Source organism: Mustela nivalis (genome assembly GCF_964662115.1).
Source record: "Mustela nivalis genome assembly, chromosome: X".
NCBI classification, from domain to species: domain Eukaryota; kingdom Metazoa; phylum Chordata; class Mammalia; order Carnivora; family Mustelidae; genus Mustela; species Mustela nivalis.
In genome coordinates this window covers 46,283,826-46,306,330 of record NC_139040.1, presented here as the reverse complement: position 1 = coordinate 46,306,330, position 22,505 = coordinate 46,283,826, and the positions used below count along the sequence as shown (strand labels likewise).

At 39.1% G+C, this 22,505-nt stretch overlaps 1 protein-coding gene across 2 annotated transcripts; it reads left to right on the top strand.

Annotated features, from left to right (window-relative positions):
• The first annotated feature begins 3,748 nt into the window (after positions 1-3,748).
• Positions 3,749-19,660, top strand: TNMD (tenomodulin). Of its 2 annotated transcripts, XM_082716887.1 has the most exons (7): positions 3,749-3,911; positions 4,075-4,206; positions 13,680-13,820; positions 14,029-14,130; positions 17,006-17,159; positions 18,819-18,985; positions 19,283-19,660. In XM_082716887.1, the coding sequence occupies exons 1-7, from the start codon at positions 3,864-3,866 to the stop codon at positions 19,490-19,492; spliced, it is 954 nt and encodes a 317-aa protein (XP_082573013.1). In that variant the 5' UTR covers positions 3,749-3,863; the 3' UTR covers positions 19,493-19,660. The 2 variants fall into 2 exon arrangements, with proteins under 2 accessions (XP_082573013.1, XP_082573014.1); XM_082716888.1 differs by lacking the exons at positions 3,749-3,911; positions 4,075-4,206 and adding an exon at positions 8,989-9,059.
• Positions 19,661-22,505: the final 2,845 nt, after the last annotated feature.

Here is a 22,505-nt window from a genome sequence, read left to right as displayed (position 1 = left end):
TAGAAGAAACTTCAAACCCTTACTGTGACCCTTGTGACAGAAACTATGAATTGCCTGCCCAATATGTTTCCTCATTTTATAACAAAACCAGCATTTTGTTAGGGTAGTAGTAGGCTGAGTGGAAAATAAAACCTCCCCAGACTCCATTATAGCTTGAGTTGGCCATCCAATCCAGTTCTAACCAATAAGATAAGGAGAAAGCCACAAGTTAGGGGTTTCAGGAAATCTCCTATTTTCCTGATGGAAAGAGACAGATCCAGCTGTAACATGTTCTTGCCTTTTGCATTCTCTCCTTTTTCCTGACTGGGAGTGAAACAGTCATCTTGTAAGCATGAAAATAGAAGCCATACTCAAAAATATCACAGAATAAAGATATCGAAGCTTGGGCCCTAGAACTTACACAAGCCCTAGACCATCGACACTGAGGCTATTACATCAGAAAAAATAAACTTTTGTTTTGTTTAGCCACCATATCTTGGTTTCTTTTACATGCAGCCAAAAACAGTCCTAATAGACAAAATCTTGTATGGTATGGTCCTTGTCTATCTCTTCAGCCTTTTCTTAGACAACTTTCCTCATCCTTCACTTTTTTACAGCCACACTGATTTTCCTCTTACTCTCCAAATAGAGATCTTTTCTGTTTCAAGGTATTTGCATGTGCTGTTCCCTCTGCCTGGAATAATCTTTTCTTCACTCTTCATCAGCTAACTTCTACTCATTATTTAAGTCTGAGCTTAAGAGACATTGATGGCAGCATGGACTTCCCTGACACCTCCAATTCAAATTAGGTGATGTCATGACACCCTGAAATTTTTTTCCTTAGTATGTTTCATAATTTATATTTTTTCTTTATTTACAGGATCTTTTTCCTTTCAGTTTAACTTCTGTCTCCTCAGCTAGACACAGAGCTTTATAATGTCAGGAACTGTGTTTGTCTTGTCTAAATGTACGTTCAGCCCCTATAACAGTGCCTACCACATATAAAGCACTGAATAAACAGTGCTAATAAATGGACAATGTACTGCAAATCCATGTGCTTTATGCCATTTTCCCTGCTCTATTGAATCAGAATTAATCATCACCCCCATCCTTCCGTGACACATTGCTTTGACCTCTATTTTAATTAAATACTTTTAACAAATAAAGCATGTTTTTAAAGATCTCAAAGTCTGTTCAGGAGCAAAACACCTTGAAGTGAACTATGATGCAGTATAATAAGTGCAAGATTTAAAGTATGAATAAGATACAAAGAAAGAACAAAGAAGGGAAATCCAAGCCAAGAGTATAACATGTAAAATACTCCATAGTGTGAAAAAGCAGAGGGTGCTCAGTATTAATAAAGGGTGAAGTATAAGGAGGCCTAGTGTAACACTGTGGAGGGGGAAGTCTTCTAACATAGTAAACATAGGTTTCTTCATGAGACTACTCTATGACTTTCTCTTTTTTTCTAAGCTTGGTTAAAAAAGTATAAAACAAATAAAACCATAACTTATATTTCATAAATTACATAATCAATTTAATGCATAGTTATGCCTGAAACAGAAAATTATTTTTCTTTGAGACATTAGGATGTGGATAAAGTCTCATGTACATGCCTATGGCCCTGCCCAGTTGAGAACCTCTCAGCTGACTTCATCTCTATGAAAGAAATTGTCCAAAATCAAGTCTAGAGAGGTAGAAAGCGTCCAGACCATGAAATGATTATGATGTCACCATAAGTAGCTTTGCCTTTATAGACAATGAATAGACATGAAAGGATTTTAAGCAAGGGAAAGTTTATCCTCAGATTTGCTTCTTAGAAAGATCACCTTGAAGGCAATGGATTAGAGGCAAAGAAACCAGTTAGAATTCTAATGCAACATTAAAAGTAACTATGAAAACCTCAACTAAAGCCGTGGTGATTGAGAATTGGGAAGATAATTCAAAGGCAAAATTGACTGGATTCGATAATTGATTAGTCTTGGGGATGAACAAGAAAGAAAAACTAAGGATCATTTGGAGATTTCTATTCTAAAGACTAATCATCCTGTCATTTAATGAGGGAGGTAATACAGAAAGAAAAGTGTGCTTGGAAGGGATGATAATTAATTCAGTTTGAAACATGTGATATTAGAGTTGCCTACAAAATATCTAAGTGAAGAGATCCAACAGGTTAGACACATGGGTCTAGAGCCCTAAGAGAACAGTGTGGTTTTGAGACCTCTCAGAGACCTAAACTAAACTTTAATGGTCAATATAGAGAGGAAATGACTTTGAAGGATGTAAGAATTTAGAATCCATAAGATTTGGTGACTGACTAGATCAAGGGAATGAAAAAGGCAAGTTGGGAACAAACCTCAGTTTTCTAGCTTTGGAGCCTAGGTGGGTGATCGTTCCACTGTTATGGGCTGAATTGTGCCCTTCGCCCTACCAAACTCATATGTTGAAACCCTAATACCCATTATCTAAGAATGCATTTGGAGATAAGTCATATGCAGGGGACTTATCCAATAAGACTGTTGTCCTTATAAGAAGAAATTAGGACATAGACATGCATAGAGACAGAATGCCATGTGAACATGAGGAAGACAATCTACAAAGCAAGGAGAGAGGTCTCGGGAAAAAGCAACTCTGCTGACACATTGATCTTGGACTTCCAGCCTCTAGAGCTATGAGAATATAAATTTCTGTTGTTCATACTACCCAGTCTGTGGTACTTTGTTATGGTAGCTCTAGAAAACTAATAAAACCACCAAACAAGATTAAGAATATGGAGGAGATGGGGCACCTGGATGGCTCAGTGGGTTAAGCCTCTGCCTTCGCTTCAGATCATAATCCCAGGGTCCTGGGATCAAGCCCTGCGTAGGGGTCTCTGCTCAGCAGAAATCCTGCTTCCTCGCCTCTCTGCCTACCTGTGATCTCTGTCTGTCAAATAAATAAATAAAATCTTTAAAAAAAAAGAATATGGAGAAGAGTAGGTTGGAAGAAGGGGGAAGAAGAGGTTTATGTGAGACATGTGGAGTTTGAGGTTTCTGAGGTACATCCAGGTAGAGATATTAAAATGTTTTTGAAATTCAGGAGACAGAAAAGGGTTATAGAAACAGATTTAAAAATAATTGATACCCAGCTGACACTTTAAACTATAGGAGTGTGTGAGATCATTTAAGAAGTATATATAGAGTTAGAAGATCATCAAGGATAGAACCATAAGGAATATTAACATTAAAGAACAAGCTGAGGAAGAGAATTCAAGAAAGGAAAATAATCAGATAGTATGGAGAGAGAAAATGTATCATTAATCTTTTAATCCCATTTTTAACTGTAATTAGTTGATTACATATTGATCTCAGTCCTCAAAGAGCTTTATCATAATGGAGGAGGCAGTACCTTATTCATTTCTGAATCTCCAACACCAAGTACAGTGCCTGACATTTAATATCCCTGCAATAAGTATTTGTTAAAAACAAATGGAATTGAAATCAGGACTTCATTCCTTTTTTGTTTTGTTTGCTTATTTCTGGAGTATGCAGCACATGTGCCACTGATATTTTAAGTTCATAGTGAAAAATCATTTCAATGTGTCCTAGGCTTGGTCCCCTTCCAAGCCAACCCCCAGGACAATAGTTTTCATTATAACCTTCTGTCTTTGCCATTCTGGATGGAATTCTGTGCACAGAAGTTATATACATATATGGGTATATCTATGTAAAAAATCGCAGCACAGGAGCCCCCTGGGCTCCTTCAGGCTCTGGTATGACATATTTGAGCCATATAAATTCAGCTTCTCCTCTGGCATCTGTTAGCTGACTCACTTGCAACTCCACCTCAGCAGTGGTCTCTCAGTCCTCTCAAAGAAGGAAACGAGTACTGTGTGCTGAGAGAGCATGGCAAAGAATCCTCCAGAGAACTGTGAGGACTGTCACATTCTAAATGTAAGTTGATTCATATTTTTTCCCTTTTGAGCAGAAGCATGGTTTCACAGATTTATCATATCGCAATGTGAACATTAGAAAGTGAAATCAAAGGTGACTTTGAATTATGGCTTGATATTTTAAGAGCTAGTGTATTGTTTTATTCTCTCTGGTCTTTGCTTAGGCAGAAGCTTTTAAATCCAAGAAGATATGTAAATCACTTAAGATCTGTGGATTGGTGTTTGGTATCCTGGCCCTAACTCTAATTGTCCTGTTTTGGGGAGGCAAGCACTTCTGGCCAGAGACACCCAAAAAAGTAAGTAAATGCACATTAATATCTACTGCTTCTGTTTTGAGTTTGATTGAATTTAATTAGTGCTTGACATGTATATTACTCTGAAATGAAAACCATTAAGTCCATTTTGCATATATTTTCTGAAGGTATGAAAAATTGAAATAAGATTTTGCTTTCTTTTATTTGCCTAATTATTTTTGTAAGGGAAAACTATGTTTTTTGTATTTCAGTTAATAATGATAGGAGTAGAATTACCCACTTTTTAAATAATGCTTGGCTTTAAGAAGTTAAGACTCCTCTTAGAAGCAAAATTTTTACTGTAAGAAAAAAATACTTTTCATCTTTTTTTCAATTATCTGGGCAGAAACTGATAGAAAAGTAATTATACCACCATATAAGAAAAAATCACCAGAAATGGCAGCAAAGGATTTTCAGGGATTATATTTCTGACTTAATGCATCTGCTCTGAGGACAGGCAGCAAACTCCTTTTCAGAAGAAGCATTCCTCATACCTGACTTCACATGTATTTATGACTTAAAAAAAAAAAACAAACAAGAGCTTTTCAGTTCCTCACCAGTCACAGTTGTCACTGACCCGCTAAGATAGTAATGACACAAGGTAGAAACAAGAGACACCAAGTCATTAATCACAGGTATCTCAGAAAGCTTCTGCTATTAAGATCACTTGGTCTACCTAGCTGGCCACTGTAATTGATATTAGTGTGCCTTAATATTATTGTTACTCCCAGATTCACATACAGTGAGCAAGTTTAGATGTGATGAAAGGAAAATAATAGTTCCTTCATGCTAACAATTTCCATGTAAGGGAGAAGTAATAAATGTAAATGCTACAAGGTGTGTAGATGGTTTTCTGTCTTTGCCATATTTTTCTCTCCGCACGTGGATTGTTGTTACTTTTTAATTAATTTGTTATCATGAGATGCTCATTTATATTTGATAACAGATGTAGGAAGAGAAAGGCATATATCCAGGAGGGAGAATGAGAGACAAGAAGAAAATGGGCTGGTGTGGACTACTGGGAGCCAAAGGAGTGATAGGAGCCAAGAGGAAAGCATATGGATTGTTGAAAGAGGAGAGGCAGAGGGCAGAAAAGAGAAAATTAACTGGACCGGTGTCCAAAAGAAAACGGAGAAATAAGGCATAGTTACCCCTGGATTCTTCACCTCTATTGCCATACCCACTTTCATTTAGTCCCAGAGGCTATCTTACCAAGTTTAAGTAGGAAGGAGAATGAAAATCAAAGGGACCCATCTTGTTTGATTGCCTTTTTATTTACACCTTGTTCCAGAAAGGAGTTGAGTCATCACCCAATACCTATAGTTAGCCATTTCTCTCATTCTCTCTCTTTCTCTCCCCTTCTCTCTTCCTCCTCCTCTCTCTCTTTCTCTCCCTCTCATCTCTTGCACTGTGCCCTGCTTCTAAACTACTTTTTGTTCACATATTTTTCTAGAAAAGCCACTTATATGCAAGCTATCAAGGTGGGCAAAGAAATACATATCAGAAAGGAAACAGCAAATGAATAAAAGTGCCAAAATGCATTCTAATCCAATTCTTCTACCACTTGGTTAATTCCCTCGGTGATGTGCTGCCCCACAAATTGAATATTGGATCCTTTAGACAATTATAGGTGAGTTAGAGGACAATAAACTCTTTTGTGCTCCATGGCCATAATGTACTTAACTCAGTGTAGTAGGTATCTAGCCCTTTTGACCACCTGTACAAGCCTAACTACACATGGGGCCAGATGGCCTTTCTTGTTTTATTGTAGCTATTGGTACTGCAAATGCTATTTTGAAACAGTTTATGTGTTTTTCTAAACTTCTAATGTTATTTGTCTCAGCACAACTATAAATGACTAAGTGGGACCTTGTTTTTATTTTGCAAGGTGCGAAACTCACTAATAGGATCCATGGTTTCCTCTGCTTCCGTATTATATCATCTTTGCTTCTTACTTCAGTTCTCTTTTAAATGCATTATAGGGAAGAATTCTGTGACTCCTCAAACCAAAAGTAAAACCTAGTCAGTGCATGCACAAAAAAGGTGGGGTATTTTATCAAATAAAGTTTATCAAGAATCAAATCTCTCATGAAGTAACACATCTTCGGATGTGCTTTTGAGCAAAGGGATTCTCAGAAATGAACAAAATTATTGCAAAGTATTCTGGTAAAAGACAATAGGTGTCTCCTAGTTCAAATTTTTCCACCATAAACAAGCTTATTTTTTCTCCATTCCAACTGGGGAGTTGCAATTTATTGTCTTGGATATTTAAGTCCTGGCCTTTGCCACAAGACCAGGCTGGGTCCATTGTAAACTAAGGAACCAGCTGGAGATGTGAATGCTTCCCTCAGTCTACCACTACCTTTAATCCCCAGACAAAGAGCCCAAGAGACCATCTATGTTTCCAAGGGCTAAGACTGCCAATATGCCTGACTTGGAGCTGACTGATGAATCCTGGGAAGAGAAAAGTAGTCAGATTAGTCTTGGAAAGACTTGCAAAGGAAAAGGATCCAGGCATCTTGCACAAATTAAAGACTCTTCCCTTAAGAGTATGGTCTAGCGAGAAACAACAGTTAACTGATTAAAATCCAGACTCTTCTGGACTTTCCTTTACAAGCCTATGAGACCTATGGGGACTGCGGGGCCCTTGGTGGACAGAACTATTGATGCTTATTGTGCTTACGGATGGAGTGATTTGTTTGCTCCCCTGAGGCTTCCTCCAAGCTCTTAGTATTTGCTCCTCTAGCCTCCATCTTATCTCCTTTTTACTTTGGGGTGTTTGTTTTTTTTTTGACATCTGTTTAAAATAAACAGGACTTACTCAACGTCTCACATCTGGTGTTGACATTTCCCTGACAGTAAGTCATTCCTCTCCTGCCATTATCTCCCACCTGGGTGTGTACAAAACTCCAGATTCTTGATCCTAAAGTGGGGGTAAGCCATGCTTGATCCCCTCTCCTAACTTTAGGCATGAACACATATGCACCTGCATACACACATACACATGTGTACACACAGACACACACACACACACACACTCCAGAAACAGAAAGTCATCAAAATGAAGTGAAACAAAGGGGATTAACTCTGGGGTAGCTGCTGCACTCCCTTACAGGCTAGATACCCCTAACCCACAACCACATATAGGAGCCACTTGAGCTAAATGAAAGCCAGACCATCAAACTCTATATCCAGGTTTCTCAACCAAGCAGAAGGGACTTATTCAGTCCCAGAGATTTTGAGAGTGCATCACAATGAGGCTCCACTTCCAGGCAGTGACTACTTAGGGATTTTTGAAGCCAATTCCCTAGAGGAACATTCTTCCTTAAACCTCCCTGCCTTACACATTTAACTTGAAACAATTAGAAGCCAACTCCCCAGTTAATTAATCCAACATGGAGAAAACAAGTCATAAAAATCCCAGCATTTAAACCAACAATTTATAGATACATCACAGACCTTATAACCAGTCACTCCAATCCTTTGAAGAATGAGGCAGAAGGATGATAAATTAAATAAATGAAATTCTGCCCTTCCTGCCATACCCAGGAACTGCCTGGTGACTTTATTAGGGTTGTTCAGAAACCATAAGTCGTAAGGCCCACACAGCAATAAACAGATTACTGGGAGGGTCCTCATAATTTCCACATACTGGGAGCATCTTCTTAACTTCCAAATATTATCAAGATGAGAAGAGAACTGATAGGGCTAGTTGGGAATCTGTCTGCTTTCTCCTCTATAACCTCAACTGCAAATAATCATTAAGACAACCTCACCCAGGATTGCAAGCCCAATTATTACTGGAGGCTGAAAATCCTTTGTTTGGAAAAAACACTTCCCTGCTAAGTCTGGATCCAGCTTTCCTTTGCCTGTTTCTCTAATACTAGCATTGGCCGGAGACCCACTTTCTTCTTCTACTCCTCTTGTTAGCATACAATTGACACAACTCTCCTTCCTGAGTTCCCTGGGCTTTCCTACACTGCAGTTTGGTGGGTAAAATGTGGATCTGGAGAAGCATTCATACACTCAAGGAAAAAGTTGGAGTTGTAGCTGAAAGAAATCTCTTTAGCAGGGGAACTGAGCTTCACCAGATGGTGCCACATCGGCATTTTTAAAAAGGAGACTTCTCTTCACTTTATTTTCCTCCCAAACTATCACAGGAGCAAAGCCCACCCTCATACAAACAGCAGCTCTCACTGGGGCAGCTCTTGCTCTGGGCTATTAAGAGGCAGCATCAGTTATGTGTACCAGGACTCTGGCTACTGAGAGCACTTTCTTATTCAGTCCTTCATTCTCTTAAGGCAGCATTTGCTGAGCAGCTTACATGGTGCCAGCAAGGAAAACTTGCATCCTCAAAGGGAGCTTAGAGACTGAGAGTGGGATTGGGGCTGTATAGGAAAAGAAGTCCAGGTGATCAACAGGTAGTCGCAGTCCGATCATCAGCCTAACAGGTGTTAGCCCAAATCTGAGCAAAACTAATTCTGTCAACTACTCAACATTGCATCTGGTAAGGCATGGGAGATAAAGACGGGAGCTGAAACTCCAGAGAAACTTGGTGACTTGTGCAAGGTCACACAGCTTTTAAGTGGCAGAGTTGAGGCTTGGACTAGCACGTGGTCTAAGGATTTTTTCTACTAATCTTATGTTGCATTTAAGAATAAGGGGCGGTGGGGACAGTGGGTATGGGAAAACTTCCCAGCCAGCTTGAGTCTGTAGATGAAAGAAATGGTTTTTTTCTTGTTAAAAAACAGGAATGTCTCTGCTGCTTATGCCAATTTTTTTCAGGGCTGAGAACTGGTGATTGAAGATGCAGAAGTCCAACTTTGCATAAGAAACAATCTGTCTGCTCTGTGTTGGTAAAGAAATACCCAGAGGCCCTTTAATTTCCACAGGCTACGTTGGTAATAAAATGGTACAATGCATTCCCTTCCCTTCCTTCCAGCCTGACACCTGCTAGCCAGCTATTCTGAGCATGTATTTCACCTTTGGAGAGTGTACCTCCTAAACAGACAGTAAAGGATGAAGGTGGAGAGAAGAGCAGCTAGATTAATCACAGGCTTCTAAAAGCAAGCCTAAGCCAAATGTCCTCAAATCCCTTGTAGGAAAGGCAAAAGGTACTTGGCCCCAAAACAGATCCATCACACTGAGATCTTAGACATTATTTTTTATAAAAAGCTTTCTTTTCTAATCTCAGAGATTGCCACAAATTGAGGCAAGAAACAGGGGAAATTGTGGAAGGGGGTTGTTAGGGCTCATTTGCTACCTGAGTAGAGGCTTTAACTGGGCAGGGAAGAGAAATGATTTTGGTTTTGCTCCATGTTTTCTCATTGTGATCTTCTTACATCTTTCAGTGCCTAAACTTAATCACACAGCTATTTCATTTCACTTCTGAGTCACATTCCAGTCCATGGTCTTCCCTGTCCCACTCCAGTTTTCTGGTCCTTAGAGTTAAGGCCAGCCCTACATATGGGTAGAATAGGAACCTATGTGAGTGGTGCTGGAAGGATGCCCTTGTCTTCAAAATATCTTATTCCTGGTGTCAATCTGCTTAAAATCCATCATCAGTAATTCATTCCTTTGAGTTAAATATTGCACTCATTTTTTAAGATACAAATACCCATCACTATTATCTTAGTGTGAAATCATTTGTCAAATTGATTTCTTCTTTGACATAAAGGGCCTGGCACACCATGAGATTCCTAGATGTCTAGACAGAAGACACAAGGATAGAGGGAGACAGGAAGAAGGGGAAGGACTAGGAGGATACAAAATGAACAGGATACGAAAAGAACTAGGTTTCCTAGAAACACCAGTGATTAACTGTCCCTATTTGCCAATTTAACAGATACTCCTCAATACTCTCTGTCTTTGCTCTGTCTTTCTGGAAGTAAAGCTGAGTTGGGGGGCATTGTGAAATGAGCTAAGAGCCCAGTCAAACCTCTCTCAGGCCAGTCATACTGTCTCTGTTTTACTTAGTGCCTGGAAAGGACAAAACCATTTATTCCTTCATCTCCAGAAAGACCCTCAGCCCCTGAGCCAGTGAGCTTAGTAGAGAGAAAAGTATTTCTGAAGCCAAAGTCATGAGCTCAGTCTCCATATGGGCCAATGGAGCTTGCATAGCCATTACCCAGGCAATGTGCTCCACAGGGACATGGGCGAGACAGTATGTCTGGATTTGCTCAACCCCATCCCCAAACGGTCCAAAGTGGGCCACCGGCATCATCTTCCTAGACAAGGACAGTCTGTTCCAAAAGGACACTTTTGATAGTAGAATTCCATCTGGGTGAATATATAGCTTTCCACCACCCACCCCTCATCCAGGATTCACACATAAATGAAGTCATTCTGATCTCACTCCATTAAGCAACCTATCATTGCTTTTAAAAAAAAATCCAATAGTTGGTTAGTGAATACAATCAGAATGGACCCCTTCTCCCCCACCAAAGCAAAAAACAAACCAACACTAAACAAAAGGGGCACCCGGGTGGCTCAGTCATTAAGCATCTGCCTTCGGTTCAGGTCATGATCCCAGGGTCCTGGGATCGAGCCCTGCTTCAGGCTCCCTGCTCACTGGGGAGTATGCTTCTCCCTCTCTCTCTGCCTGCCTCTCTGACTACTTGTGATCTGTCTGTCAAATAAATAAATAAAATCTTTTAAAAAAAAACTAAACAAAAAGCCAAGAAAACCTCTTTGAAGGAATGTTGAAAGTAATCAAGATCTGCTGAGCTTGGCTGTTTCCCACAGCTTTCATCTAGCAAGGTGTCCAAGTGAAGTGTATTGCCAACAGTGCAGGGAAACTCATTCCACAGAAGTACACTGAAATTCTAAATGTCACTAGTATGGTTCCATAGTCTTCTACCAATGATTGAAAATACAGCCTCTATTTTTTCTTTTGCCCAGGTAGGCAGCATTCCAACATCCCCTAGTCTCTAACCTCATTTTTCCATGCAATAATCCATCAGTAGTGCTACTGATGAAACAAACACCCCACCCCACCCCACCTCCAATGACTAGTAATGTCGACATTTGTCTCAACAATGGATAATATTTCTGAAGAAATTCTCTTCTGTTGGGAGATCTGACAAGCCCGGATCTGAAGTTGTTGCCTTTGTCCTCTACTTAGGTCAGGTGGACTGAGAGTACAATTTGTTGCTATAGGTAGAAGTTTCTCAAGCTGGCTGCAGAGCTGAAATTGTGGACATATTTATAACTAGAAGCAAATAACAAGCCTAAAAGGGTTTGTTTGCTACCTGTCACAAACCAGGCCAGACTTCCTGAGTTAACTCTGCAGTTGCTGTAAGGTTGTAAATACCATTTTCCTTCCCCTTAAAAGAACTCACCAATGTTCAAAATGTCTCTTTATGAAGATGAGAATTTGTCACTGGTAGGAAAAACTCATGTTGAAAACCTAATAACTGAGTACATTCAGTGCTCAAGCACTGACCCTGTCCAAGGCACTGCAGAGCTACAGGGAGCTTAATGACATTGTCTCTTCCTATTCAGCAGCTACATAGACTTTTCACACTTGAAATAACATTGTTTCTACAAACCCTTCCAATGTGTTTCTCTACTTGAGTTAGGGAAAATCTGACCAGGTTAAACTAGCATTCAGTCACAGACACTGGCAAACATTAAAAAGCAACCCAAGCCAGTACAAGTTCTAAAAGGTTGTCACTGGGAACCACGTCATTAGAAAGCAACTTTGGGGGCGCCTGGGTGGCTCAATGGGTTAAGCCGCTGCCTTCGGCTCAGGTCATGATCTCAGGGTCCTGGGATTGAGTCCCGCATCGGGCTCTCTGCTCAGCAGGGAGCCTGCTTCCCTTCCTCTCTCTCTACCTGCCTCTCCGTCTACTTGTGATTTCTCTCTGTCAAATAAATAAATAAAATCTTTAAAAAAAAAAAAAAGAAAGCAACTTTGGAGTATTATGCCTCCATCAGAAAGGACGAATACCCAACTTTTGTAGCAACATGGACGGGACTGGAAGAGATTATGCTGAGGGAAATAAGTCAAGCAGAGAGAGTCAATTATCATATGGTTTCACTTATTTGTGGAGCATAACAAAAAGCATGGAGGACATGGGGAGTTAGAGAGAAGGGGGTTGGGGTAAATTGGAAGGGGAGGTGAATCGTGAGAGACTATGGACTCTGAAAAACAATCTGAGGGGTTTGAAGTGGCGGGGGGTGGGAGGTCGGGATACCAGGTGGTGGGTATTATAGAGGGCATGGATTGCATGGAGCACTGGGTGTGGTGAAAAAATAATGATACTGTTATGCTGAAAATAAATAAATGAAAAAAAAAAAGAAAGCAACTTTGGCTCTATAGATGACTTGTTTTAGGAGGATTTCAGTTCACTGAATTTTTTTCCTAAGGAAAAATGAATATGATAGCAGAAGGCATCCTAACAACAAGGATAAGACAGATTTCCTCATGGTCCCATTAGGTCTGGCTTGGTTTGTGACAGGTAGTGAATTACTTTAGGTTTGTTGTTTGTTTCTAACTACAAATGTATCATCAGTTATAGGTAATGGGCTTACTCCTAAACTGGGACACTTGATGGGACTGGTCCTCTTGGTCTTAAGGAAAAAAATGTCACTTTTAGAAGGCCAGAGAGAGTCTGGGGTTCTGCTGCAACCACTCAATAATGACCTGATAAGAAGCCTTTCCATGGTACTATTCTTGGAAGATACCATATTACTTAGTGCAAGGCACTTGACACAGTTGTTGAATTCTGTATACAACAGAATTTGAAGCCAACCGAATTAGGTTTGGAAAACAGAACACAGGAATAAACTGAGAGGGTTTGATTAGCCCATAAAAGAGAAAGTCAGGGGAAGGCAGTAAATATTTCTTGAAGTTGAAAGGGGAAAAGGAAGCAATTAAGGTCAGGGTAAGTCTTTTACCTCAAGTTGGCCAAGGTGAATGGTATTCAGATTCTAAAAAAGATAGACCCAAGACTACTGAGGTAATATTAAAGCCCTGGATAGATAAAAAGATAAAGAGCAATACCTAAGCATTCTAAATGTGTTCAAATCTCTTTCTCTGCCCCAGTGAATTTCAGGGGGAGAGAGGGGGTGAGCACTTGGAAAGGAAGTGGTAACTTAAAGAGGCAGCATCAGTTTTATGTGATCCCTCTGCTTAACATAAGGGGAAAATACTTTACAGGCTGGTTTGCAAAAATATCATTCTCTATTTAGTCAAGGCTGCCAAGAAAACTGTTGGAATTTTAGTGATTAGTTCAGCAAGTTGGGTTGAATACAAAATACTGGCTCTGAAGGGATCCCCATATCAGCTCCAGTGCCAAAAAGTACCTCACTTTAATCCTGAGTCTCAGAGAAATCCCAATGGTAAGCTGTTGAGATGGCACCTCACCACAAAGGCTCCAGAAAGAGAAGGTGCCCCAGATATTATCCAATTAAAGCATCCTTTGAAGGGACACACTGAGTATCTTAGAGCTTGTTCTCCTCTGTTATTCCAGACATATGACATGGAGCACACTTTCTACAGCAATGGAGAGAAGAAAAAGATTTACATGGAAATTGATCCTGTGACCAGAACTGAAATATTCAGAAGTGGAAATGGCACTGATGAAACATTGGAAATACATGACTTTAAAAATGTAAGTTGGATATTCCACTTTCCAAGGGCTCTCACTTAAAATAGTAGAACATTTTAGTCAAGTTAAAATTAGCCTTTAGCCTCCACTTGATTTATAAGACAAAGCTTCCCTTTGAATTCAGATTTTGGATCCTGGGGCCTTAATAGATCAAGGGACTCATTAACTTTGGCTATTTCAGGAAGTTGTTTTTTTTTTTGTCTGTTTATAGGGTTACACTGGCATCTACTTTGTAGGTCTTCAAAAATGCTTCATCAAAACTCAAATTAAAGTGATTCCTGAATTTTCTGAACCAGAGGAGGAAATAGATGAGGTATGTAAGAATATTAATAGTGGTAGGCAAAGCCATCATTTACTGGGTGTTAGCCATGTGCCAGATATTGTACTAAATGCTTTATTCTCATTTGAGTCTCGCGATGACCCTATAAGTGGATGCTATCATTATCCTCATTTTCCCACGAGGAAACTAGGTTCAGAACTGAAAAGTAACTTGCCCAAGGTCACACAGTGAAGAGCAGATTGGGATCTTGAACTCAGGCCTTTCAAAAAACTAAAGTTCGTGCTGCTAGGTGCAGAACTATACTTTTATACCTGGGTAGCCATTAACATTATGTACGTTTGCTTCCAAACCAAAGTTCTAGTTAAGAGAGCTAAAACAATCCTGTTTAAATATAAAGCCTTAAAAAACAAAAGTCCCAAAGCCATCTGAGAACCTTGCTACTTTAATCATACTGTGACATTCACTTATTTTAAAAAAATTTCGGTTCATTCACCTTACCATTGTATGTTGGGCTGCCAATAGAATAATGTGCATTTAACCTTACTTGGGAAAGCAAAAGCAAAGAAGATGAGAACTACAGTCTAAGACAAATTTTCTGAAAACATACTGCCAGGCCAGGGTAAGGTAAGCTAAGATACTGGCACAATCACTAAATTGCCCCCAAAAGCCTAGTGGGAGATGGAGGATTATGACCTAAAATACAGCCATCCTTAAAGCCCTTCAAGCTCTAATATTTCCCTGATATTCTGTCTGTAACTACAGTGTGTTGCTGTCAGTGAAGCAGTAAGGGGAAACTTAGCTAAGGCCATCTTGTCACAGCACATTCCCACTGTAGCTAGGATGAAACAAATATTTGTTTGGTTTGTTTGGTTTGGTTTTGCTGTTTAACTGGAAAATCTAAAATGAAATTACAGCAAGGGCACAGTGGCCTCTCTGTATACTATAAAGACCTCTTTCTTCTCTCTCTCCCCCTTTCTTTGTCACTATTTTCCTAGATAGTTCTGTCCATTTTAATTATCAGCTGCCCATTTATCTTTTGCTTTTGCTTTTGCTTTTCTTATTTTGGGGGCAGGGGTGAAGTAGGATAGGGAGCATTTTATCCTTGCCTTTACCCAAGTCTCAGAGCTATCATTGGCTCCCCCAGACATGTCACTGGTCTCCTTATGGCCAGAAAAATTACAAACCCTTGTTCCTAGAAGTTCCAAGAAAAAGAAGAAGCTTTTCCAAAGATTATACTGTGCTCTCAAGGCCTATGGTAGTGAAAAATTTTGAAGATTTTTTTAAAATAAGCATAAATTCCATTGGGGAGGGAATATGCTATGGTGAGTGCTGTGAATGTGTAAGACTGATGAATCACAGACCTGTACCCTGAAACAAACAATACATTATACATTAATAAAAATAAATAAATACACACACATAAATACATAAATACAATAAAAATAAACATAAATTCAATGCATCTGAGGAACAGAACAACTTTCAGGATATTAAGAATTACTGCAGTAGGCAAGGGCAAGATAAAAGGAGAATTGATAGGCTAAAAAGGTACTAAATGCTGCTTTTTACAGAAAATAATGTAAACATTTGAGTAGGACCAGCCAGCAATGAAGCACTGAACTAAAGCAACAAGATAAATTTTTCTGAAAAATATAAAGGCAAAGGCCCATAATGTCTCATTTTGGCCCTAATTTATTCCTCAATTAATTTTGCCACATCTTTTAAATAACATAAGTATCTTGTGATAGTGAGATTACTTTATCTTCAGGAAAATCCATATATATATTCAGGCTACAGATTTTTTTATGAAATAAGTTTGCAGTTCTGGGTGACAAAACCCCTTTTATTGCATACTTTCCACCACTGTATCTATGGTTTGCGCATGCTAAACATGCAGAGCAGTGATATAAATAGCCCTGATTTTGCTAACAAAGCTAGTCAGTACACCAACCTCATTTTTTCTGCACTCCATTTCAATGCATCCCAAGGTCTTTACAGACTCAAGGGCAAGAGAGCTAAGACTTGAGAGTTTTAAATGATTAGGGGAAAAATTATACAAAGCCATATTTCAATGAGCAAATAAAAACACTGAAATCATAAAGCTAGAAAGAAACCAGAAAGAAAAGTAAAAGTCTTATTAAGAGTAGGAGGAAATGTCAAGGCCCAAAAGACAAGTGAATAAGAAGTAGGTATACAAGATAACTACTGCCAGTATGAGAAAAAAAAAAGAGAAGGCCATATTCTTGATAATATAAGAAAAAAACCACTATGAGATGAACTATAAATGTCTAGAGTGAAAGGAGTAAAACAGTGTTAAGGCCAGTGAAGTCACAAGCTGAAGACTTGACTTTAAGACCAAAAAAAAAAAAAAAAAAAAAACCAAACAAACATAGTTTGTGCTACAGCTAGCCACCATTAACAGCCAAAACTTGTAAAACCCAAATATTAGATTTGGTTGCTATTTAATCTATCTCACCAGTTTGGATTACAAGCTGTTTTTCAGCTTGAGATCAAATCCTGTTTGCAATCTTAGTTGCAAGCCTAAAACATCCATTTAAAAGAGCAAAAACAAATGTAAATCATTCAGGGTTCCAGAAGCCCAATTAAAACATACATGGTCCAGTGGGAAGCCCAGAAAATGATGAATAGCCTTCCTAGCTGAGTGAAATGATAGCAGAAAAAACTCCTGTTACAGTAAGCAGCCTTACAGTTAGACCCCAGAGAGGGATCAGCTCTTAACTCTCCCAAGGGCACCTACTGTATGCACAAAACAGAGCTATTTCACTGGCAGCCCTGGGATTGGAACTGTTACTCAGACTCAAAAGAGAGTATTTTCCAGTATCCCATAATGTCTCATTCATTTTATTAATTTCTCTGCCTATCTCTACCTTGAATTTACTTCTCTTAGAATGAAGAAATTACCACAACTTTTTTTGAACAGTCCGTGATTTGGGTCCCAGCAGAAAAGCCTATTGAAAACCGAGACTTTCTGAAAAATTCCAAAATTCTGGAAATTTGTGATAATGTGACCATGTATTGGATTAATCCCACTCTAATAGCAGGTATGCCTTCTCCTCCTCCACTTTTTAAAGTCAGTAAGAGGTTAATATTCCCATCATTTAGATACTACGTTTCTAAGAAAAGAATGATCAGCTTATATCTTGTTAGATGAAACTGTATATGCTGACTGCCAAAGGAGGAAGGAATTTTTCACAGCTAAGTTATATATCAGATAAATTAATGCTGACAAGCTTTTAAATATCCCAGCAAAGGTAATGCCACCCTAATGTAACGAGTGATGGCAAAAAACTAACCTTCCTTTGCACATCTGATATTCATCGCAGTCAGGATACTAAGCTATTCTTCAAACCACTATGTACTCAACCCAGGAAGAGAGGAGAGAAGAGCCCAAACAATGTCCTGTTGTCTCAAGAATGATTTTGTTTGTCAGATGGTGGCATTCCCCCCAAGAAGAAAAGACACTTGCTACAATACAGATCTCTTTGTGGCTGTTTTAGGAATCACTATAAAAGTAATTGAGGGCTGCAGCTCTAGGGTATGAGTCCAACTCTCAACTTCCAGTCAGTTCATGAAGAAGACGAAGGTCTCTGGATGTCTTATTTTGCCCAGCTAACAGTCTGGTCTTGTTCATTCTAGAAGGTCTAGATTACTATATTACTCAAGAGAGGCCACTCTAACCAATGTAGGCAACTACTGGTACTCTTTGGCAGCTTAAGAAAACTGAATTTAAAAAACATTGAATACAATGTGATATTCTGGACTAGATGCTAGAACATCTGCTTTAGTGTTCTTTTTCTAAAAGACATTAGACTGCTTTAGTGTTCTTTTTCTAAAAGACATTAGTAGAAATAATAAAATCTGAATAAAGTCTATAGTTAACTTAATAGTATTGTACCAATGTTAATTTCTTAGTTTTCATAACTGTACCATGGTTATGTGAGATGTCAACATTAGGGAAAACTACATAAAGGATATATAGGAACTCCGTACTACCTTTGCAACTCTTCTGTAAAATGTAAGATTATTTCTAAATAGAAGGGTTGTTTTTTTTTTTTTTTTAATTTAAGACAAGAAAGAGAGGAGAAGGTGGAGGAAGACAGGGCACCAAATCAAATCCAGCAACCAAAAAATATTTACTGAGCACCTATCATAGGTAAAATCATTGTGGGAGAGACATATAAGTCCCCTGTTCTCATTTTTTTTAAGATTTTATTTATTTATTTAAGAGAGAGAGAGAGAGAGCATGTGAGCAGGGGGAAGGGGCAGAGGGAGAGAGAGAGAATCTCAAGCAGACTCCACACCCAGCATGGAGTCCCACATGGGGCTTGATCCCAAGATCCTGAGATCATGATCCCAGCCAAAACCAAGAGTCCAATGCCCAATTGACTGAGTCACCCAGGTGCCCCCAACCCCACTGTCCTCATTTTCAAAATTAGGATGCTAGTAAGGCAAAGCAGTAAGTGCTTCCTGCCAAATGAGCAAAGAATAAGTCTGTGTACCTTGGAATAGTCAGATTTGTTTTGGGAAATCTCTTTAAAACTGTAGCTGTAGGAGTCTGGAAACATGGTTCATGCTTGCCTAAATAATGGCAGTGAGAAGATAAAATGAAATTCTCTATTGCCAACACCATAACCCCCAGCACTTCTTTCAGGAACCATTTTCAAAGGAGGTGAATCACAACTTTGTGCTTCTTACCTTAGTTTCAGAGTTACAAGACTTTGAGGAGGATGGTGAAGATCTCCACTTTCCTACCAATGAAAAAAAAGGGATTGAACAAAATGAGCAGTGGGTGGTCCCTCAAGTGAAGGTGGAAAAGACCCGCCATGCCAGACAAGCAAGTGAGGAAGACCTTCCAATAAATGACTATGTGAGTTACGTTCGTGTTACTCTTGTTAGAAGGATAGCAAGGAGCCCCCCAAAAACTCACTACTCCTTAGATCAAAGTCCTCAAAAGGAGAATGATCATTGTTTTAACAAAAAAATATTTAAGAAACTTGGAATCCCTAAGAGACTCATTCATAATCAATCTTGATTAATCTTTATCAGACTAAGGAATTTAACTTCTCACCAGTACCCAACTCATGTAGTCTTGTAGTCCTTCCCTGCTTGGTGGGCCTCTTCTTGGTGAATCTTCCCCTCCAACCCCAGTTTATTCTTTTTTCAGACTGAAAATGGAATAGAATTTGACCCCATGCTGGATGAGAGAGGTTATTGTTGTATTTACTGCCGTCGAGGCAACCGCTACTGCCGCCGCGTCTGTGAGCCCTTACTAGGTTACTACCCATATCCATACTGCTACCAAGGAGGGCGGGTTATCTGTCGTGTCATCATGCCTTGCAACTGGTGGGTGGCCCGCATGCTGGGGAGGGTCTAATGGCAAGTTTGAGCTCAAGTGCTTAAACTTCTGGCAGCCAACATATAACAAATGCATGCTATTCAATGAATTTCTGCCTATGAGGCACTTGGCTCCTAGTAGCCAGCACTCCAGAATTACTTGTAGGTAATTCCTCTCTTCATTTTCTAATAAACTTCTACATCATCATCAATGGCCTGATTGCTGCTGAACACACTGGGTAAGTGTTTGCTAAGAATGTTTTCTGCTACTGAAATGGAACAGATCTAACATGGATGACAATGATGGAAACTTGCATTGTTTCAGGTTTGGGGAGTGGGAAAGGGCAAAGCATAAGGATTCTCAAATACCATACCATAGTTTACTATGCTGTATGGAGAAAGTGTAAATGAGGGGCTGATGATAAAATGTCCCCAGAAATGATGCATAAAAACTTGTCCTTTTGTGCAGAGCCCCAATGTTTAATTATCTGAGAGACATATTGCGGTCTTCCTCAAGCATCTGTTTCAAGGACAAAAATATTCCAAGTGCTCATACTCAGCAAAGGAGAAAGCTAACCTAGCAGAAAGGGTCCCAGGCTATCCCCCTGTAAACAGGAACTCAACTTTGGACAAATTCAATATATTATAACCTCCAGGTCTGGCTTCTCTTCAGATCAGTGTCTAGTTATATAACTTTCCAAAGCAATTGTCTGGAAAGGGGGAATCCATAAATATCATTCACAAAAACAGGCATTATAGGAAATCACCAAGCTGAGGAATCAAATGGGGATTTGTTTTCCCTTCCAAGCCACAAGCAACTAGCAGTATGTCACTTTCTTAAAGGAAGGTTAAGGCCTAGTTTCCTATCCCCCAGTACTTCACTTGGGAAAGAGAAAAGGGGCAAAGGAGAGAGAAAAGCAATGGTCAGAGTGTAATGTTAATCTTGATGTTCCAGCCAGTTCTAGTTTCAAAATTTCTGCCTACCAATCTGTCACAACTTATAGTATAATTCTTGCTCAACTTCAAGGTTAATGTGTCATGAGAATATCTGTCTGGCAGTTTCCAACAGAAAAGCATTTTCAAAGAGTAAAATCTTTACCAAGATGCCTGTGGGCCAGGAGTCATTTCCCCCTTTTTAATAGTTGAGGAAGCAAATAGAAACAGATTTGCCCAAGGCTGAGTTAAAATTAGCCTGCCATTAATTGATAATTAGCATACATGCCATATTTGGATTACCAATTTTCACAGAATGAGCAATTTCGCATATCTAACAATGCAGCATCACTGAAAAAATTCTTTTTTATTAATGATTTAGAAGACATCTGAGAATTTTGGAATACTTCAACTATCATAATAAGCATTAATTTATAGCTGAAATATAAAAATGCAAAAAATGAGATTAATTTGAGGTTGTGCAGATTTTATGTTCTCTTTATTATGTTTTTAAATAAATTATTCATTTTTAACAGTGGTTTTTCAGATCAGCCAATAATTTTATATTCCTGAGACATGCAATTTTATGCAGTCTACATTGTACTATATATACTATGCTCTGAAGGGTACAAATGAAGTAGAAGGTGTATTCCCTATTTCCAAAGAAAAACAGGACATCCAAAATATATAAGCCAAAGTACAGAAATTTAGACATAACTTAACTACAATTGTATAGGGCGTACAATATATATGTGTGAAAATGCCCAGGCAGTTGCACACACACACGTGGTATAGAAAGTTCCATGTCACATTTTAGGGCTGAGAGTTCCTATTCACGTTATTTTAATTCAGGAAGCATTTCTGCATCAAATGAGATACCTCAACCTGCACATAGTTTCACATTGGGAAAATGTAATTCCTTTAATGAAGGCAGGTTGTGAGTTCAAAAGAAAATGCAAGGGAAATCCTTAAAGAACCATTCAAATCATCTTGTGTTTAGAAAGAAACAAGCCAAAACATTAAACAGAACCAAATGCATTAGTACATTAGTCTGTCACCTCATATAAGCCCAGGTCAGGCTGAAAGAGAGGAAATGCGGTATCTATCTCCTGTCATAGATTTTTGCCCCTCACTTGAGTTCTGTACAAACTCCTTATATCAAACCTTTCACTGCCCTTAGATCAACCCCACTGTAGCTCTGCCTCTTTTCCTTTTACCACCTCTTCCTAAACCCAGCCTCCCCAGCACAAGAAGTGACACCAAAGTAAGTCTGACCTCCCAAGCCAGAGACCTTGCCGTAATTCTAATGTTCCCTGTCCTCCACTCCAGTCTCTCACCAAATCCTGCCAGTATGCCCTCCTAAACCACCCCTCACTTATGCTTATGGTCTAAGCCACAGCTGTTACAGCCTCGCTATGGAAGCGCCCAGGCTGTAGGCTGAAACTAGAAGAAACACTTTTAGATAGAGTTAACTTTTTAAAGATTTTATGAATGCCATTTCCCTTCCTGAAAGTCTATAATAGCTCCTTACTACATGAAGGATTAGGCCTAACTTGCATTCAAATAGTCCTTCCTCAAACCACCCTCAGCACCACTTCATATCATTTGTTCTTCTCTCACTATGCTACCCACTCCTTTGCTTGTCTCAGTCACGTTAGTTTCATGCTCTATTTGTGCAGTCATCCCATCTCATTTACAGAGTTTTCTCTCACTAATTTGAGGAAATTGTAAAAACTCACTTTTTTCTTACCTAAACATGAAACCTAAATCCCCTCTGCTTCATTCTATGCCTGTGTAAGTTAATATATTATTCAATGCACACATCATTTACATGGGAGTTTAACTTGCAAATTCTAGAAGAGGGCCCATACTCTCCCCATTTTGTTCTGTCCAGAACCTAGCACAGTATCAAAAGCATATAGATGGTCTTCCAAATTTTTTAATTTATTTTTTAATTTAAATTCAATTAATTAACATATAGTGTATTATTTATTTCAAGGGTACAGGTCTGTGATTCATCAGTCTTATATTGTACACAGTACTCTTTACTACACATACCCTCCCCAATGTCCATCATCCAGTTACCCTATCCCCAACTCCCCTCCAGCAAGCTTCAGTTT